Source organism: Salvelinus fontinalis, chromosome 25 (genome assembly GCF_029448725.1).
Source record: "Salvelinus fontinalis isolate EN_2023a chromosome 25, ASM2944872v1, whole genome shotgun sequence".
In the NCBI taxonomy this organism is placed as follows: domain Eukaryota; kingdom Metazoa; phylum Chordata; class Actinopteri; order Salmoniformes; family Salmonidae; genus Salvelinus; species Salvelinus fontinalis.
The window spans coordinates 24,561,046-24,582,334 of NC_074689.1; the positions used below are offsets into that span (position 1 = coordinate 24,561,046).

At 44.7% G+C, this 21,289-nt stretch overlaps 1 protein-coding gene across 1 annotated transcript; it reads left to right on the top strand.

Annotated features, from left to right (window-relative positions):
* The first annotated feature begins 2,929 nt into the window (after positions 1 to 2,929).
* Positions 2,930 to 5,425, top strand: LOC129823010 (uncharacterized). The gene is made up of 9 exons (XM_055881672.1): positions 2,930 to 3,345; positions 3,633 to 3,703; positions 3,791 to 3,967; positions 4,058 to 4,119; positions 4,202 to 4,288; positions 4,376 to 4,417; positions 4,486 to 4,659; positions 4,739 to 4,774; positions 4,873 to 5,425. The coding sequence occupies exons 1-8, from the start codon at positions 3,188 to 3,190 to the stop codon at positions 4,772 to 4,774; spliced, it is 807 nt and encodes a 268-aa protein (XP_055737647.1). The 5' UTR covers positions 2,930 to 3,187; the 3' UTR covers positions 4,873 to 5,425.
* Positions 5,426 to 21,289: the final 15,864 nt, after the last annotated feature.

The following is a 21,289-nucleotide window of genomic DNA, read 5'->3' on the forward strand; positions in this document are numbered from 1 at the left end:
GCAGCTCCTGACTGGTTGGCGGCTCTGGCAGCTCCTGACTGGCTGGCGGCTCTAATGGCTCGGGACAGACGGGCGGCTCTGAAGGCTCGTGGCAGACGGATGGCTCAGATGGTGCTGGGCAGACGGATGGCTCAGATGGCGCTGGGCAGACGGATGGCTCAGATGGCGCTGGGCAGACGGATGGCACAGACGGCGCTGGGCAGACGGATGGCTCAGACGGCGCTGGGCAGACGGATGGCTCAGACGGCGCTGGGCAGACGGAAGGCTCAGACGGTGCTGGGCAGACGGATGGCTCAGACGGCGGTGGGCAGACGGATGGCTCAGACGGCGCTGGGCAGACGGATGGCTCAGACGGCGCTAGGCAGACGGATGGCTCAGACGGCGCTGGGCAGACGAGCAGTGCAGGCAGCTCAGACGGCGCTGGGCAGACGAGCAGTGCAGGCAGCTCAGACGGCGCTGGGCAGACGAGCAGGTCAGGCGGCGTTGAGCAGACGAGCAGTGCAGGCGGCGTTGGGCAGACGGCCGACTCTGACCTGCTGAGGCGCACAGTAGGCCTGGTGCCGGAACTGGTGGTACCGAACTGGAGACACGCACCTCAAGGCTAGTGCGGGGAGCAGGAACAGGGCACACTGGTTTCTCAAAGCGCACTATAGGCCTGGTGCGTGGTGCCGGAACTGGTGGTACCGGACTGAGGGCACGCACCTCAGGGCGAGTACGGGGAGAAGGAACAGTGCGTACAGGGCTCTGGAGACGCCCAGGAGGCTTGGTACGTGGTGCCGGAACTGGAGGCACTGAGCTGGAGACACGCACCATAGGGAGAGTGTGTGGAGGAGGAACAGGGCTCTGGAGACGCACTGGAAGCCTGGTGCGTGGTGTTGGCACTGGTGGTACTGGGCTGGGGCGGGAAAGTGGCGCGGGATATACCGGACCATGCAGGCGTACTGGCTCCCTTGAGCACCGAGCCTGCCCAACCTTACCTGGTTGTATGCTCCCCATAGCCCGACCCGTGCGGGGAGGTGGAATAACCCGCACTGGGCTGTGTAGGCGAACCGGGGACACCATGCGTAAGACTGGTGCCATGTACACCGGCCCAAGGAGACGTGCTGGAGGCCAGTTATGTTGAGCCGGCTTCATGGCACTTGGCTCAATGCTCAATCTAGCCCTGCCAGTGCGGGGAGGTGGAATAACCCGCACCGGGCTATGCACACGTACAGGAGACACCATGCGCTCTACTGCATAACACGGTGTCTGCCCGTACTCTCGCACTCCACGGTAAGCATAGGGAGTTGGCGCAGGTCTCCTACCTGACTTCGCCACACTCCCTTTTAGCCCCCCCCTCCCCCCCAATAAATTTTTGGGCTTGACTCTCCGGCTTCCAGCCTCGCTTACGTGCTGCCTCCTCATACCACCGCACCTGGGCTTTAGCTGCCTCCTTCTCCTCCCGAGAGCGGCGATTCTCTCCAACCTTAGCCCAGGGTCCTTTTCCCTCCAAAATTTCCTCCCATGTCCAGGAGTCCTGTGTAATTGGCCGCTGCTGTCGCTGCTGCCCGTTACCCCACTGCTTGATCCTTTGTTGGTGGGTGATTCTGTAACGTTCGTCATATTCCTCCTCCTCGAATGAGGAGGAGCAAGGATCGGACCAACATGCAGCGAGGTATGTAGACATAATGATTTAATTAAATTGACAAGACGAACACTGACACGAAATACACTTGAATAAGCTACAAAACAAGAAACGATGTGAACAAACCTGAACGAGATAACATAACGCACGAACAGGAACGAACACATACACGAACACAAACGAAACAGTCCCGTGTGGTGCGACATACACAGACACAGGAACAATCACCCACAAACAAACAGTGAGAACAGCCTACCTTAATATGGTTCTCAATCAGAGGAAACGTCAAACACCTGCCTCTAATTGAGAACCATATCAGGCAACACATTTAACCCAACATAGAAACACATAACATAGAATGCCCACCCCAACTCACGCCCTGACCAACTAAACACATACAAAAACAACAGAAAACAGGTCAGGAACGTGACAACTACTCTGTTATCTCAAATCAAATTGTATTTGTAATATGTCCCGAATACAACAGGTGTAGACCTTACAGAGAAATGCTTACTTACAAGCCCTTAAACAATGTTTTAAGAAGTTAAGAAAAATAAGTAAAAAAATAGAAAAGAAAAGTAACAAGTATTTAAACAGCAGCAGTAAAATAACAATTGCGGGACTATATACTATATCTACTCTGGTATCTACTATATATACTCTGTTGTCTGCTATCTCTACTCAGTTATCTATTATATCTACCCGGTTATCTACTATATCTACTCGGTTATCTACTATATATACTCGGTTATCTACTATATCTACTGTGTCATCTACTATATTATCTACTATAAACACACTGTATCTACTATATCTGTGTTATTTCATATGTTATCCTATATCTACTATATCTGTTGTATCTACTATGCTATCTACAAATAACTATCTACTATATCTACTGTGTTTTCCGTATCTACAATATCTACTGGTATCTACTATACATACACTCTGTCTACTATATCTACTTCGTTGAAAAAATAAATAAATTAAAGTGTAAAGATTTCGTATTTTGATCATCTTTGACACCGTTAACCTTCCTGTGTCGTGCAGGCTTATGGTTTGTACCACTTTGCCAGTTTCAAATGCCTCTCCATCTCAAGCAGATACTTCTTGTTATTAACATTGGACGTTATTCTGACGTTTTTGTACATTCTGGAGAACCACAACAATGCTGGCTGTTTCCTGCCAGTGATGGGTTGGTCCTGTTTACAGATGGTTTTTCATATTAATCTCCTCTAATGATTTAACTGATGAAAGGACACAGCTGTTTCATTTCCAGAGAAATACAAGTTAAGGTCCTGTCACGCTTTTTCTAAAGTAGAACCCAGAAGCAGACCAGGGGCCTGTTGCACAAAAGTAGAATTAAGACATCCGGGATAAATGACTCAGCTGAGCTCAATGAAGCCAAAACATGTGCGTCCAGGCTTAATTGGTTGCACAAAGACCAAGCCAGGATGAGCAGACACGGATTCATTAAGCCAGGTGAAACCAATCCTGGATAGGTGCGCGCTCACGGCTCACTCAAATAGACCCCGCCACAGATCACAGATTAACTGATTTACCATGGCAACTAGAGCCGCGTACTTTTCCCTGTCGGAAGCACAAATCCTCATGGAGGCATACGAGGAGGTAAAAGATATAATTAAGAAGAAAGGCAACACCGCCACAGTGATAAAGCAAAGAGAAAAAGCGTGGCAAAGTATTGCAGACCGCCTGAATGCGTAAGTAGTGCACAATTACACAGTCACCGCTCCGCTGAAACATCACAATTACAATTCAAATATTTAATTCACATCTCCAAAAATGCAGTTGTACTGTAATTATGAAACGGTTAAATTTTTAATTGAAATGCACTGCAGATATGAGTGAAATTGTGTAAAGTAACTCCATCACACTGTATAAAGCTATGATACATTTTTTGATATTTTTACTGAAAACAAGACAAAAATACCAAGTAATTTTTTGCAGTGTGACTCCATTAAATGTGTGTGTGTGTGTGTGTGTGTAGATTAAACATGAACGGGCCAAAACGGACATGGCAGCAGGTCAAAATCAAATACAAGAACATTCTGCAGAATGGTATGGTCCCTGACTAATATTTAACAAAGCACAAGCATATATTGTACCCAGAAGGTGCCTGCTCACACATTGTCTGTACTGTTTTAGCAGTGAAAAAGAATACCCACAGACAAGGCACGGGTGGTGGGTCACCAAAGGCTGACCTTACCCCAGCAGAGGACATGGCCTTGGAGCTAAATAAAGGCAGGCCCGTCTTAGAGGGGATACCTGGGGGGAAAGAGACGAGCATAGGTTCCTCCCAAGATGCCACCCGCTTCATTCAAGGTATGTCCTTCCATCTCTACATGGGATACAACCACATTCATATTGAATCAATTTGGACTGTCTGACTTTGATTTACCTATTGCCTTGCAGTGTCTGGCAGCACTGTGTTCCTGTTAGAGCCACCAGCACAAGCACCAGACGATGCTGATCCAGTGAGTACTCCATCAAAGGCATACTGTAGGCCTGGCATGTCTTGTCTACTAGCTTCGATATGAATCCGATTAAATGTGATAGGGTGAAGGCCCCAGTGCAGCAGCAACAGCACATGATGGAGACGATGATGAGGAGGAGACCATCTCTCTGGATTCCAGAAGGCATGAGGTATCATGTTAAGACTGTGAAAGTACTATTTACTCTACAATGGTGAGGAGTCCTCATCAAAATCAAAAAATCGAATTTCTTTTACAGGACCCAGATGCTATACAGTGGGAAAACCAGCCTGGCAACATAGTGCGTATTAATAAAATGACACCACATCCTGCCAAATTCCAGCTGCGCTAATTGTATTGTGTTCACAGAGCTCACAAGCTATCAGAAAGTTGTATGGCAACCACCTCCGGCACCAAATAGAACTGGCAGACATAGACATTCAGTACAAGAAGAAAAAGATGGAAAATCTTGCACTGGAGTCCGAAATAAAAAAGAGGACAATTAGGAAACTGGACCTTGAAATAAAAAAACTTGAGAGGGAGGTGAGAGATGCCTTCAATGTACACTGTATGCTAACTGTAACACAAATGTATTAATCATTATTTTTCTTTCCTCCCCCAGCTCCAAGAAGATGACACAGCTCAAAATAAAAATTAGGTATATTCTCGTAAAGTCAAGTGAGCCATGACATATGAGCTCTTATTGTGAGCACACAGGACGGTGGCATCTTTCTAAGGTTTTTTTTATTTTCCCAGCAATCAGTACAACCAAGTCATTGTTATAAGGCATCGCCCTCTTTTGCCCACCCCCCCAGCACCAGGTGTGGCCACTAGCCTATAGGAAGGCCCAAAATGGTGTGTTCCTTTCTGCTCTGACAATGGCATGCCCATTCGTGCGAGATGTGGTGGATGAAGAAGCACTTGTGCTGAGGAGAGCCTTCGGGCGAGAAAGGGTCTTCAGGGACCGGTTGGACCCACTGGCCTTCCCTGATGACCATCTATATGAAAGATACAGGTTTTCTGCAGATGGCATCAGGTATCTATGCAGACTACTGGGTCCCAGGATTAAGCACCGCACTGCACGGAGCCATGCACTGAGTGTGGAGCAAATGGTTTGTGTGGCCTTGCGCTTTTTTGCTAGTGGAGCCTTCCTGTACTCAGTGGGGGATGCAGAACAGCTGAACAAGGCCACAATTTGCCGCACAATAAGGAGTGTGTGTCTGGCTATCAAAGCATTAGCAGATGTCTTCATCTCCTTCCCTGGCCACAGAAGACTCTGTGACATCAAAGAGGAGTTCTATAGGATTGCAGGTAAGAGGATCTACAAATTACAGGACAACTGTTAACACATAGTAGGATACTCATTACTTTGTGTGACAGGTTTCCCCAATGTCATTGGTGCAGTGGACTGCACACACATAAGGATAAAAGCCCCCTCAGGTGCCCATGAGGCCAATTTTGTGAATAGGAAATCCTTTCACAGCATTAATGTTCAGGTGAACATAACTTTTTGATATTGTCCATTGACGAACACTCTGCATTGCCAGTGATGTGCATTGATTGGTGTAATATTCCTCATCTTATGATTTCAGATGGTCTGCAATGCTGACTGTGTGATCAGCAATGTTGTGGCAAAATGGCCTGGCTCAGTCCATGACTCCAGAATCTTTCGGGCCTCTGAAATCTATCAGTGCCTATCACAAGGTAAGCCACACAACCCCTATTTATAACCATCATGGCTGTGTCAAGAATATCACTGTGTTTATGAGGTAGTAATGATGAGATTTTGTGTTGACAGGTGAATTCTCTTGTGTGTTGCTGGGAGACAGGGGGTATGGCTGCCAGCCTTTTCTCCTGACACCTTTCACAGACCCCCAGGAAGCACAGCAGGCCTACAACCATGCCCATGCCAGGACCAGAGTTGAAATGACCTTTGGCCTCCTGAAGGCACGCTTTCACTGCCTTCACAAATTAAGGGTCAGCCCTGTTAGGGCATGTGATATTACTGTGGCTTGTGCTGTCCTCCACAATGTGGCCTGCCTGAGGAAGGAGAGGGCCCCCAGAGTGCCACCAGCCATGGACTGGGACAATCCGGCAATCTTCCCTGATGACAACAGTGGTCGGCTGCTGAGGGACCAATATGTGTTGAATTATTTTAGTTAGTATGTGTGCTTTCAATTTTGGTTAAATATGTCCTGCGGTGGCAGAGGAATTTGTTTTTTTTTTGGGTTTGTTTTTTTACGAATTTGGCCTCTTATGATGTTTGTGCGGTATACTGTGTGTAATACAAGGCTGCAGGGAGGCTACTGCATCCATTCATTTGTCTGTTCAGTTGATGTGTATGGATTTGTCCTGCATTTATTTTAGTGTGCAGACATGCAGGGTGTGTTACATACACATTCAAAGGTCTGTATATATCATTTTGTATAATATGCTTGGATTCTGTGCTTTCCATCTTGTAGAGTCACTGTGACTTCAGTTTCGAAAGGAGCTGACGGTTTACCTGCTTTGTTTTGTCCTTATTCAATAAAGGAACATAATGTTACACATTGTGTTTTTATATTCATATGGAATGTGTATTTGTTTATATGACAGAGTACTAGGGCCACACTGAAGAAAAAGGATAAAGTCATACATTTATGAGGCTGGTTCTTTCTGCAGAAAAGCTACACATTGTTTTTACAGTTTTGATACTTATGACAATGTGATACTTAATATTCTGGCACATCAGCATGTCTTTGTTTATGAAACCATACTGAAGTACAATTTCACGAAATGCCCCACATCTGTCATTTTAACTGTCCTCCTTTAAAACAACTGGTTACAATATTATTACTTGTGTTTTTTTCCCCTCTGTGGCCCTAATATTCTATCATTTTATATATAGCCTTATAGTCTATGGGAAACTGTAAATTATCTAATGATAGCAACATCTAAAAATTATTATCCAAAATCATTGAAATTAATGATCACAAACGTTTAAATAATGACAGTGGGTCTAGTTATATGTGATAACAATGTATAGTGAGCAGTGAAATAACTATTGGTTTCCATTTGTGGTGACTGCTGACTGACATTAGGGATGAGATTAAATAGATCCTGGAATTTAGCCTGGTCTGGAGCAGGCTAGCTCCACAGAATAAATCTCCATGGTAATTTATACCATAACATATCCTCCTGCCCCCTATCCATCTTTAGTGCAACCGGATTACGGATCAATTGAGCCAGGATCACCAAGATATCCTGGCTTAATCCCTTATCCTAGTTTTGTGCAACAGGCCCCAGGACAAGGAGAGTAGGACGAAGGTGAGTATTTATTTACAAGTTTAAATGTAGAGGTGGAAAGATGCAGGTGGCGGAGCGGGCAGCGGAGGTGAGTTGATGGGAGTGAATAGGCAGATCCAAGGGAGTAACAGAAGCCACCAACGACCAGGTAGGGATGGAATGAGTGTTCCGGGTGAATGACTGTAGACAGAACAAACGGAGGTAAGTTCAAGGCAAGCAAGACGTACAAAACAAAACAAACTCTAACAAACTGGAGGCTGATACGCTGGCACAACATACTGTTCATGGCTAACGATCCGGCAGTGAATGGATGTCAGGTCAGTGCTTATGAAGTGGAGGGGTGATGATCAGGACCAGGTGTGCAGATAGCTGATGGGATACAGGTGCGGGTACTCAGAGATCTCCCAACTAGCTACGTCGCCCGGCAACCAGACAGGGTGCGTTCCAGGACACCGGAAAAAACACTCCAGGACAAAACACAGGAAAAAACAGACTCAGAAAGCGGGATTCGTGACAGGTCCTTACAAAATACCAACGTCACATCCCACTGGTATTTTTAAAAATCTTATTCTATATCTACTCTGTTATCTACAATGTCTACTCTATCTACTCTGTTATCTACTATATCTACAATGTCTTCTCTGTATCTACTATTGTCAAGTTCGTCATAGTGATGAGATCAAGGCGCAGCGTGATATGAATACATTCTTCTTTTAATAAAGAAAGAACACTAAACAAACTAACAAAATGAACATAAAGCTATACACAACGAGTGCTGAAACAGGCATTTACACATAGACAAGAACCCACAAAACCAAAATGGAAAATGACAACCTAAATATGATCCCCAATCAGAGACAACGATGAACAGCTGTCTATGATTGGGAACCAAATTAGGCCCCCATAGACCTACAATATGCCTAGACTAACAAACACCCCATTACATACAAAACCCCTAGACAAGACAAACAAGCATACCCACCCTCGTCACACCCTGACCTGACCAAAATAATACAGAAAACATAGATAACCTCTACAGAGTACCTAACCCGGATCCGGGAGCACCCCCCACCCCCCCCCACACTGATTAGCATCGCTAGCATAGCGTCACAATTAAATAGTAGCATCTAAATATCATTAAATCACAAGTCCAAGACACCCAATGAAAGACACAGATCTTGTGAATAAAACCACCATTTCAGATTTTTTAAATGTTTTACAGGGCAGACACAATATGTAAATCTATTAGCTAAACACGTTAGCAAAAGACACCATTTTCTTACTCCAACAGTTTCTTACTCCATCAGGTGCTATCACCAATTCGGCTAAACTAAGATATTGATAGCCACTAACCAACAAACAAATTCATAAGATGACAGTCTGATAACATATTTATGGTATAGCATAGTTTTTTTTTTTTAAATGTGCATTTTTCAGGTATAAATCACAGTTCTACATTGCAGCTGCAATCTGATATAGTGCTGATGCAGCTAGAACAATTACAGAGACCAACGTTATATAACTAATTACTTGTCTTAAAACATTTCAGAAAAAATACACAGCGTACAGACATTGAAAGCCCAACATCTGGTGAATCCAAACAATATTTCAGATTTTTTAAATGTTTTATAGCGAAAACAAAATGTAGCGCTAAATTAGCATAACCAGGCCAGCCAGAACCAGCTGGACGCGCCCGACCAGTTCACATGCACGACAGATATATGAAATAACATCGTAAATTGGGTCTTACTATTGCTGATCTTTCATCAGAATGTTGATCAAGGTGTCCTTAGTCCTGATGAGTCGTTCAATCCATTCACAATGGCAACTTCCCCTCTTCATTTAGCCTGGGTACTGGTCGACTGGCACGGTCCCTGTCCAAAGTTAAAAAACTCAAAGAACGGAACACGGCAAAACTCCCGAAAAAATTCTAATAATCTGATTAAACTATATTGAAAAAACATACATTACGGTGATATGGTCACATGTATCAAACAAACTTCGAGACGGAGATAGTTTTCATCCGTAACGTCAGCATAACAAAAGACAATGGCACCTCTAAAACGCGCGTTTCAGAAAACCGGAAGTTGTCGGTCACGCTAAAGAAATAGGTCTTATTTCACGTCAGTACAAGATAAACAAAAAATTTCTCCTCTGACAACTTCCTGACACCCAGAGGAAGAAGAATGAAGTGTGTTTCGGGTCATAGGTGGCATGACCATATATAGGCAGAGCGTTGAAGCGAGCATACACATCTTGCAATCTTCTTCTGGCTCAGGGAAAGTGCTGTGAAATGACCTGTGTTTCACTCAGAGACAAAATTGGAACGGTTTTAGAAACCATAGCTTGTTTTCTATCCAATGGTATATGGTTATATGCATATAGTAACAGCAATAATTGAATAAGAGGCAGTTTAATCTGTAGAGGCAATTATGCTAATGCGAAACAGCACCCCCTGTATTCTCAAGAAGATAACTAAGGTCAGGGCGTGACAACTATATCTACTCTGTTATCTACTATAACTACTCTGTTATCTACTATATCTACTCTATCTACTATAACTACTCTATCTACTATATCTACTGAGTTATCTACAATATCTACTCGGTTATCTACTATATCTACTCTGTTATCTACTATATCTACTGAGTTATCTACTATATCTACTCTATCAGTCAGTCAGGAAAGCAAAGGCCAGCTTTTTCAAGAAGAAATTTGCATCCTGTAGCTCTAACTCCAAAAAGTTCTGGGATACTGTAAAGTCCATGGAAAACAAGAGCACCTCCTCCCAGCTGCCCACTTCACTGAGGCTAGGTAACACGGTCACCACTGATAAGTCCGTGATAATCGAAAACTTCAACAAACATTTCTCAACGGCTGGCCATGCCTTCTTCCTGGCGACTCCAACCTTGGCCAACAGCCCCGCCCCCCCCGCTGCTACTCGCCCAAGCCTCCCCAGCTTCTCCTTTACCCATATCCAGATAGCAGATGTTCTGAAAGAGCTGGAAAACCTGGACCCATACAAATCAGCTGGGCTTGACAATCTGGACCCCCTATTTCTGAAACTGTCCGCCGCCCATGTCGCACCCCCTATTACCAGCCTGTTCAACCTCTCCGTCGTATCATCTGAGATCCCCAAGGATTGGAAAGCTGCCGCGGTCATCCCCCTCTTCAAAGGGGGAGACACCCTGGACCCAAACTGTTACAGACCTATATCCATCCTGCCCTGCCTATCTAAGGTCTTCGAAAGCCAAGTCAACAAACAGATCACTGACCATCTCGAATCCCACCGTACCTTCTCCGCTGTGCAATCCGGTTTCCGAGCCGGTCACGGGTGCACCTCAGCCACGCTCAAGGTACTAAACGATGTCATAACCGCCATCGATAAAAGACATTACTGTGCAGCCGTCTTCATCGACCTGGCCAAGGCTTTCGACTCTGTCAATCACCATATTCTTATCGGCAGACTCAGTAGCCTCGGTTTTTCTAATGACTGCCTTGCCTGGTTCACCAACTACTTTGCAGACAGAGTTCAGTGTGTCAAATCGGAGGGCATGTTGTCCGGTCCTCTGGCAGTCTCTATGGGGGTACCACAGGGTTCAATTCTCGGGCCGACTCTTTTCTCTGTATACATCAATGATGTTGCTCTTGCTGCGGGCGATTCCCTGATCCACCTCTACGCAGACGACACCATTCTGTATTCTTCCGGCCCTTCCTTGGACACTGTGCTATCTAACCTCCAAACGAGCTTCAATGCCATACAACACTCCTTCCGTGGCCTCCAACTGCTCTTAAACGCTAGTAAAACCAAATGCATGCTTTTCAACCGTTCGCTTCCTGCACCCGCACGCCCGACTAGCATCACCACCGTGGACGGTTCCGACCTAGAATATGTGGACATCTATAAGTACCTAGGTGTCTGGCTAGACTGCAAACTCTCCTTCCAGACTCATATCAAACATCTCCAATCCAAAATCAAATCTAGAGTCGGCTTTCTATTCCGGAACAAAGCCTCCTTCACTCACGCCGCCAAACTTACCCTAGTAAAACTGACTATCCTACCGATCCTCGACTTCGGCGATGTCATCTACAAAATAGCTTCCAATACTCTACTCAGCAAACTGGATGCAGTTTATCACAGTGCCATCCGTTTTGTTACTAAAGCACCTTATACGACCCACCACTGCGACCTGTATGCCCTAGTCGGGTGGCCCTCGCTACATGTTCGTCATCAGACCCACTGGCTCCAGGTCATCTACAAGGCTATGCTAGGTAAAGTGCCGCCTTATCTCAGTTCACTGGTCACGATGGCTACACCCAACCGTAGCACGCGCTCCAGCAGGTGTATCTCACTGATCATCCCTAAAGCCAAAACCTCATTTGGACGCCTTTCCTTCCAGTTCTCTGCTGCCTGCGACTGGAACGAATTGAAAAAATCTCTGAAGTTGGAGACTTTTATCTCCCTCAACAACTTTAAAAATCTGCTATCCGAGCAGCTAACCGATCGCTGCAGCTGTACATAGTCCATCTGTAAACTACCCACCCAATTTACCTACCTCACCCCCCATACTGCTTTTATTTATTTACTTTTCTGCTCTTTTGCACACCAGTATCTCTTCTTGCACATGATCATCTGATGATTTATCACTCCAGTGTTAATCTGCTAAATTGTAATTACTCGATTTATTGCCTACCTCATGCTTTTTGCACACATTGTATATAGATTCTCTTTTTTTTTCGACCATGTTATTGACTTGTTTATTGTTTACTCCATGTGTAACTCTGTGTTGTTGTCTGTTCACACTGCTATGCTTTATCTTGGCCAGGTCGCAGTTGCAAATGAGAACTTGTTCTCAACTAGCCTACCTGGTTAAATAAAGGTGAAATAAAATAAATTAAATATCTACTATATCTACTCTGTTATCTACTATAACTACTCTGTTATCTACTATATCTACTATATCTACTCTATCTATTATATCTACTCTATCTATTATATCTACTCCGTTATCTACTATATCTACTGAGTTATCTACTATATCTACTGAGTTATCTACTATATCTACTGAGTTATCTACTATATCTACTCTATCTACTATATCTACTCTGTTGTCTGCTATATCTACTTGATGTTCTGTGGAAACAAAGTAGTTTCTGTAATCAAGTGTTTCAGTGCTTTGAATGGTAATCCTGTCTGAGAGTAGACTCAGTTCTCTCTCTGGTGACCATTTGGTTGAGGGGCCGTGGAGTATGTCTACAAAATGGCTTCCATGAGCGTTACAGGCAGTCAGTCGCTCTGGGGGTCAAAGGGTCAGGCCAGGGATATTTACCAGGAAAAAGCCCCCAGGCCATTTACCCGCTTTATTAAATAAACGGCCCTGCCGTTCTTCACGAAACGCCTTTCTTAATATGATTAGTAACAGCACAAACATATCCCTCCATCCATGAATGAGGTCTGCCTCTCTTTACCTGTACCTACTAGGTGTCACCCACTTCCTTTTCCTTCCTCCTCCTTCCTCAGCCCCCATCCTGCTATGTTCTGTACTGTTGGACAGGCAGGAGTCACCGAGTGTCACCATCCTCTGTCTGGTGGCCATTGGTGGCCCTTCCAGCTATGCCCCTCAGACCGCTGTTGGACAGGCAATATGGCCAACCGGTGGCTTCAAAGCCTCTCAATGGCCAATACATTCCATCTGCAATCCAGGGATTATATACTGTTCATCATCGGTAAACTCCGAAAACTTTTGGTTGACGTAGAAAATAAAGGCGTTGTTGGACTCTGGAGCAGACCCCCTCTACTTGGACCTTCCAGCTAAGCACAAGCATGATGCTTGTAACGCCAGGATGGTGGGTTCGATTCCTGATAACACCCATATGTAAAAGATGTATGCATCCATGACAGTAAGTCTCTTTAGTAGAAAAGCATCTGCTAAATGGCATATATCATTACATTATTAATTCCATTTCATGTTGTTTATCACCACTCTAGGCACTGGTGTAAACACACAGTGGAGGAAAGAGTGGACCAGATTTCCCCCCGTCTTGAGTGTGAGGTGGACTGTTCCGAGGTGTGTCAATACAACATGCAGGACTGGAGGCTGGAGGTAGACAGGATGCGCCACAAACACGGGGGGGATGACGACATTGAACTGTACTACAAACAACTGGGTCCCAAGGCTGTCTGCTTCTTACCCAAGTAAGGAGATAACCAATCACATTACTAGGACATTACTAGGACTCCAAAATGTTCAATAATGATACCAAATCTATTTGCATCGAGCTTGATTACTGTGGGCATTTTTGCTTACTTTTTGTTCTAAATAAAGACTGCTAGAAGGGCTATGGGTCATAATAGACTGTGTAAAAATGATGGAAAGGGGTTTTCGATGCCCCCAAAAATGGGAGGACTCCCAGACCCCCCGCGGAGTTATGTCCTCCCCACTTCTAAAACCAAACTCCTGATAAATACATATACTGTACCAATCAAAAGTTTGGACACACTGACTCATTCAAGGATTTTTCTTTATTTTTAGTATTATAGAATAATATTGAAGACATCAAACTATGAACTCATATGGAATCATGTAGTAACCAAAGAAGTGTTAAAAAAAATCTAAACCAGCTTCATGGGGTATTCACTTTGAATGCATTTCAATTAACAGGTGTGCCTTGTTAAAAGTACATTTGCAGAATTTCTTTCCTTCTTAATGCGTTTGACTCAATTAGTTGTGTTGTGACAAGGTAGGGGGTGATATACAAAAGAAAGCCCTATTTTGTAAAATACAAAGAACAAGAAAAGCTCAAATAAGCACAGAGAAAATGACAGGCCAACATTACTTGAAGACGTGGTCAGTCAATCTGGAACATTTCATGTACAGTCGCAAAAACCACCAAGTGCTACATTATGATGAAACTGGCTCTCATGAGGACCGCCACAGGAAAGGAAGACCCAGAGTTACCTCTGCTGCAGAGGATAAGTTCATTAGAGTTACCAGCCTCAAAAATTCCAGCCCAAATAAATGCTTCACAGAGTTCAAGTAACAGACACATCTCAACATCAACTGTTCAGAGGAGACTGCGTGAATCAGACCTTCATGGTTGAATTGCTGCAAAGAAACCACTACTAAAGGACACCAATAAGAAGAAGAGACTTGCTTGGGCATAGAAACACGAGCAATGGACTTTAGACCGGTGGAAATCTGTCCTTTGGTCTGACGATTGCGAATTTGAGATGTTTGGTTCCAACCGCCATGTCTTTGTGATACGCAGAGTAGGTGAACGGATGATCTCTGCATGTGTGGTTCCCACCGTGAAGCATGAAGGACAAGGTATGGTGGTGTGGGGGTGTTATGCTGATGACACTGTCTGTGATTTACTTAGAATTCAAGGCACACTTATCCAGCATGGCTACCACAGCATTCTGCAGCGATACGCCATCCCATCTGGTTTGTGGGACTATCATTTGTTTTTCAACAGGACAATGACCCAACACACCTCCAGGCTATGTAAGGGATATGTGACATCAGATGACCTGAACTCCACAATCACCAAACCTCAACTCAATTGAGATGGTTTGGGATGAGTTGGACTGCAGAGTGTAGAAAAAGCAGCCAACAAGTGCTCAGCATATGTGGGAACTCCTTCAAGACTGTTGGAAAAGCATTCCAGGTGAAGCTGGTTGAGAGAATGCCAAGAGTGTGCAGAGCTGTCATCAAGGCAAAGGGTGTTTTACTATGAAGATTCTCAAATATATTTTGTTTTGTTTAACACTTTTTTGGTTACCACATGATTCCATATGTGTTTTTTCATAATCGTGATGTCTTCACTATAATTCTACAATATAGTAAAAAAAAAAAAAACTTGAATGGATAGGTGTTCTAACATTTTTGACCGGCAGTGTGTATAATATACATGTCTGTCTTAACAATAACATTGTCTGAGTTAGTAAACTTTTTAAAAAGTTGTCATTTAGCAGACGCTCTTATCTAGAGTGACTTTCTTATTCGGAAAGTTTTAATTTTGATTTATTTTACCTTTATTTAACCAGGTAGGCCAGTTGAGAACAAGTTCTCATTTACAACTGCGACCTGGCCAAGATTAAGCAAAGCAGTGCGACAAAAACAAGAACACAGAGTTTCATATAAACAAACGTAAAGTCAATAACACAAAAGAAAAGAAAAATAGAAAAATCTATGTACAGTGTGTGCAAATGTAGAAGAGTAGAGGTAGGCAATAAATAGGTCCTAGAGGCGAAAATTACAATTTAGCATTAATTGTCACGATCGTGTACTGGAGAGACGGACCAAGATGCAGCGGAATAACGATACATCTTCTCTTTTTATTTAAAGAAGATGAACGAACACGACACACTTTAACAAACTATACAAAACAACAAACGACCGTGAAGCTAAATAACGTTGTGCACATACACATACAGGCTACAAACGTTCTACATAGACAATTACTCACAACCAATGAGAGCCTATGGCTACCCTAAATAAGGCTCCCAATCAGAGACAACCGAAATCAGCTGTCTCTAATTGGGAACTCATTCAGGTAACCATAGACTCTCCTAGATAACTAAACATACATAGACAACGCTAGACATCTGAACTCAACACAAACCCATATACTATACAACAACCCCTTTACCATAAAAAACACCCAAAACCAACAAAACACAAACATTCCCCATGTCACACCCTGACCTAACTAAAATAATAAAGAAAACAAAGAATACTAAGGCCAGGGCGTGACATTAATACTGGAGTGATACATGTGCAGATGATGATGTGCAAGTAGAGATCCTTGGGGTGCAAAAGAGCAAGATGGTAAGTAATAATATGGGGCTGAGGTAGTCAGGTGTGCTATTTACAGATTGGCTGTGTACAGGTACAGTGATCGGTAAGCTGCTCAGACAGCTGATGCGTAAAGTTAGAGAGGGAGATATGACTCCAGCTTCAGAGATTTTTGCAATTTGTTCCAGTCATTGGCAGCAGAGAACTGAAAGGAAAGGCGACCAAAGGAAGTGTTGGCTTTGGGGATGACCAGTGCAATCTACCTGCTGGAGCGCGTGCTACGGGTGGGTGTTTCTATGGTGACCAGTGAGCTGAGATAAGGCGGAGCTTTACCTAGCAAAGACTTATAGATGGCCTGGAGCCAGTGGGTGTGGCGACGGATATGTAGTGAGGGCCAGCCAACGAGAGCATACAGGTTGCAGTGGTGGGTAGTATATGGAGCTTTGGTGATAACACGGATGGCACTGTGATAGACTACATCCAGTTTGCTGAGTAGAGTGTTTGAGGCTATTTTGTAAATGACATCGCCGAAGTCAAGGATCGGTAGAATAGTCAGTTTTACGAGGATATGTTTGGCAGCATGAGTGAAGGAGGCTGTGTTGAGAAATAGGAAGCCAATTCTAGATTTAATTTTGGATTGGAGATGCTTAATGTGAGCCTGGAAGTAGAGTTTACAGTCTAACACACCTAGGTATTTGTAGTTGCCCACATATTCTAGGTCAGAACCGTCCAGAGTAGTGATGCTAGTCGGGCGGTAGGGTGCCGTCAGCAATTGGATGACGAGTATATACTTAGTTTTACTAGCATTTAAAAGCATTTGGAGGCCACGGAAGGAGTGTTGTATGGCGTTGAAGCCCGTTTGGAGGTTTGTTAGCACGGTGTCCAAAGAACGGCCATGTCGTGCATAGAGGTGGATCAGAGAATCACCAGCAACAAGAGCGACATCATTGATATATACAGAGAAAAGAGTCGAACTGAGAATTGAACGCTGTGGCACCCCCATAGACACTGCCAGAGGTCCGGACAACAGGCTCTCCGATTTGACAAACTGAACTCTATCTGAGAAGTAGTTGGTGAACCAGGCGAGGCAGTCATTTGAGATGCCAAGGCTATTGAGTCTGCCGATAAGAATGCGATGATTGACAGAGTCGAAAGCCTTGGCCAGGTCGATAAAGACAGGTGCATAGTACTGTCTTTTATCGATGGCGGTTATGATATCGTTTAGGACCTTGAGCGTGGCTGAGGTGCACCCATGACCAGCTCGGAAACCAGATTGCATAATGGAGAAGGTACGGTGGGATTCGAAATGGTCGGTGATCTGTTTGTTAGCTTGGCTTTCAAAGATTTTAGAAAGGCAGGGCAGGCTGGATATAGGTCTATAACAGTTTGGGTCTAGAGTGTCTCCCCCTTTGAAGAGGGGGATGACTGCGGCAGCTTTCCAATCTTTGGGAATCTCAGACAACACAAAAGAGAGGTTTAATAGGCTAGTAATAGGGGTTGAACCACCAAGACTCTTCCTAGAGCTGGCCGCCCGGCAAAACTGAGCAATCGGGAGGGAAGGGCCTTGGTCAAGGGCGCTGACCAAGAACCCGATGGTCACTCAGAGAGCGCCAGAGTACCTCTGTGGAGATGGCAGAATCTTCCAGAAGGACAACCATCTCTCCAGCAATCCACCAATCAGGCCTTTATGGTGGAGTGTCCAGACGGAAGCCACTTCTCAGTAAAAGGCACATGACAGCCTGCTTGGAGTTTGCCAAAAGGCACCTAAAGGACTCAGACCATGAGAAACAAGACTCTCTGGTCTGATGAAACCAAGATTGAACTCTTTAACCTGAATGCCAAGTGTCACATCTGGCGGAAACCTGGCACCATCCCTACAGTGAAGCATGGTGGTGGCAGCATCATGCTGTGGGGATGTTTTTCAGCGGCAGGGACTGGACATCTAGTCAGGATCGAGGGAAAGCTGAACGGTGCAAAGTACAGAGAGGTCCTTGATGAAAACCTGCTCCAGGGTGCTCAGGACCTTTAGACTGGGGCAATGGTTCCCCTTCCAACAGGACAACAAGCACACAGCCAAGTCAACACACAAAGTCTCTGAATGCTCCCTAGTGGCCCAGCCAGAGCCCGGACTTGAACATTATCGAACATCTCTGGAGAGACCTGAAAATAGCTGTGCAGCGACGTTCCCAAACCAACATGACAGAGATTGAGAGGATCTGCAGAGAACAATGGAAGAACCTTCCCAAATACAGGTGTGTCAAGCTTGTAGCATCATCCCCTAGAAGACTTGAGGCTGTAATCGCTGCCAAAGGTGCTTCAACAAAGTACTGAGTAAAGGGTCTGAATACATATGTAAATGTGATATTTCCTTTTTTTATAAATTAGCAACATTTTCTGAACCTGTTTTTGGTTTGTCATTACTGGATATTGTGTGTAGATTGATGAGGGGAAAAAAACGATTTGATCAATTTTAGAATAAGGCTGTAACAAAATGTGGAAAAAGTCAAGTGGTATACTGAATACTTCCCGACTGCACTGTATGGTAGAAATTAGGATCCTGTACCAATGCTCAGGTGCACATTGACAGATTTTACACCTAGTCGGCTCTTGGATTTGAAACAGAGCCCTTTCGGTAACTGGCTCAACACGCTTAACCGCTAGGCTACCTGTCGCATTTTGACAGCAGGTGGGAGTAAAAATGTACTGCATATTGAGAAGAGATTGAAATATCTCTCTCTCCCCCTCTGCCACCCCTCTGTGGTCCAGGTATCGGTGTGCCATTGCTACGCCACATGGAGCTGCCAGGACTTCCCTGGGTTGCACAACTCCTCTCTGGTGCCTATGGAGCTGTGCTGTGGCAGCCTGTGGGACCTGAGCTGAAGGAATGTGTCTGACAAGACCTGTACCTACAGTCTGCTGCCTGATCAGTGCTTCAGGGCTAGACCTCGCTCCACAGCGCCGCCTTCTCTGCCACTCACAGTATTACACTCTGACTGAGGACATCATTTGATTGAGGAAAATTGTCCGATTGATGACAAAATATTCTAATGGCTTTGAATGTCTAATATAAGTTTTCAAATATCACTCTTTCGGAATAGGAGGTTTAGACAAAGTTTTTTTTTCTTGTGGGGTTAAAAGTTTAGCTTCTGGAGCTCTGCCACCTGTATTGTGTGGGGAGGGGCGCACGATTGCAACTTTGAAAGAAAGCACTTCCATTTCCAGGGCAGCTGTATGTTCCTCCTAGCTTGGTCCACAGACGGGACCTGAGCTGTGTACGTCATACACCATAGGTGTACATCAGAAATGTGTGTAAAGGTCGGGGAGAATGCAGCAAGGCACAGTACCTTCTGTTGAGCTGTGAAAGCCTATGTGTGGTGAGCGTTGTCCCACAGAGTACCTTGGTGAGTGAGCTTTGGGTTGAATGAAAATTGCAATTGTTTATTATTGTTGTTGCTGCCCATTGAGCCCTGTTATCTGTCTGTGTGTGTTTGTTGATTTGTCATTCTGTCAGGCCCTGAGGATGATGCTGGGATTAGACCTGGTCTCGGTTCACCTGAAGAGCCTAAAATAAAATGGTTTGCTAAGATGAAGAACAGTTGAAATGCTCAGTTCGCCTACTCCGTTCTTTTTCTGTCAATTCCGAAATTGTTGCCAAGCAACATTGTGTTAGCTAGCATGTACAATAATTATTTTCTCTGCCTTCATTCCCCTACTCCTAACTTCATAAGGAGTCGTTAGTAGATTTAACATTTGTATAGGGATAGGGAACTGGCGTTTATATATACACTTCTCCTAAATATTTAATCATCTCTATTTAACCTGTTCTGCTACCAACTGTTACAAAATGTTACATTTAATATTTCCTTATGAAGCAGAATGTATTGATCTCTGATCTCTGTTCAGGAGAAGATGTAACCTCTTAATCAGTGCTTCACTTGTAAGGGGGTGACCTGGGGGTGACCTGGGGAGCTCTGAGGCACCGGAACGCATGACATATCACATATCATCACATTTGCGTAGTGGCACAGAGCAGTAAGAGTAGAGACATTCACAGAAGTTGCACACATGGGAAACATTTTTTTGTGGCCTAAGGTCCAGGATTTTTTTTGCCTTTTATAAAACACAATGTCCTTTTACATGACTGAAGACTTTGGCATAATCTTTTTGTTATGCCTCGTTCAAAACAACTGGGAATTCAGAGCTGGGAAATATACGACTTCTGACTTCAGTGTGTTCAAGAAAGCTGGGAAATATACGACTTCTGACTTCAGTGTGTTCAAGACAGCTGGGAAATATACGACTTCTGACTTCAGCGTGTTCAAGACAGCTGGGATATATACAACTTCTGACTTCAGTGTGTTCAAGACAGCTGGGAAATATACGACTTCTGACTTCAGTGTGTTCAAGACAGCTGGGAAATATATGACTTCTGACTTCAGTGTGTTCAAGACAGCTGGGAAAAATACGACTTCTGACTTCAGTGTGTTCAAGACAGCTGGGAAATATACGACTTCTGACTTCAGCGTGTTCAAGACAGCTGGGATATATACGACTTCTGACTTCAGTGTGTTCAAGACAGCTGGGAAGTTTCACTGGCTTTCCAGTTTCACTGGCTCACCCAATGATGCACAGCTCACTAGCTGGTGATGGCCTTTGAGCTCATAGCAAAAGCCTCTCTCGCTCTCTCTGTCTCTTGTTGCACTATTTAAATATATATTTGGAAGTTGACCAAATATTTTGGTAGTGTCATGTGTGCTCCCTCTCTGGTCTCTTGGTCACCAGGCTGCTCACTATGGCGCACACCTGTCACCATCGTTACGGCTTCAGCCGGTCTGTCAGGTTCCCGCGTCTCAGCCGGCGACAGGTTCCCGCGCATCAGCAGGGGTGACCGGTCCGCTCCTGATCCCCGGGTTTGTCCCTTGGGTTGGCGTCCTGCGGCTGGAGCTGAACTTGCCCAGGAGGGGGTACTGTTAGGTATGTGCTCTCTCCGGCGCTCTAGGTCGCCATGCTCCTGCGTCTCAGCCGGATTGACAGGTTTCTCACGCCTCTGCAGAGGTGACCGGGCTGCACCTGATCCCCGGGATCTTCTT

Excerpts from the sequence above, each read along its gene's own strand:
- LOC129823010 (XM_055881672.1), top strand. The coding sequence starts at position 3,188 with ATGGCAACTAGAGCCGCGTACTTTTCCCTGTCGGAAGCACAAATCCTC. Across the intron at positions 3,346-3,632 it reads ATTGCAGACCGCCTGAATGC|ATTAAACATGAACGGGCCAA; the intron begins GTAAGTAGTGCA and ends GTGTGTGTGTAG. Across the intron at positions 3,704-3,790 it reads CAAGAACATTCTGCAGAATG|CAGTGAAAAAGAATACCCAC; the intron begins GTATGGTCCCTG and ends GTACTGTTTTAG.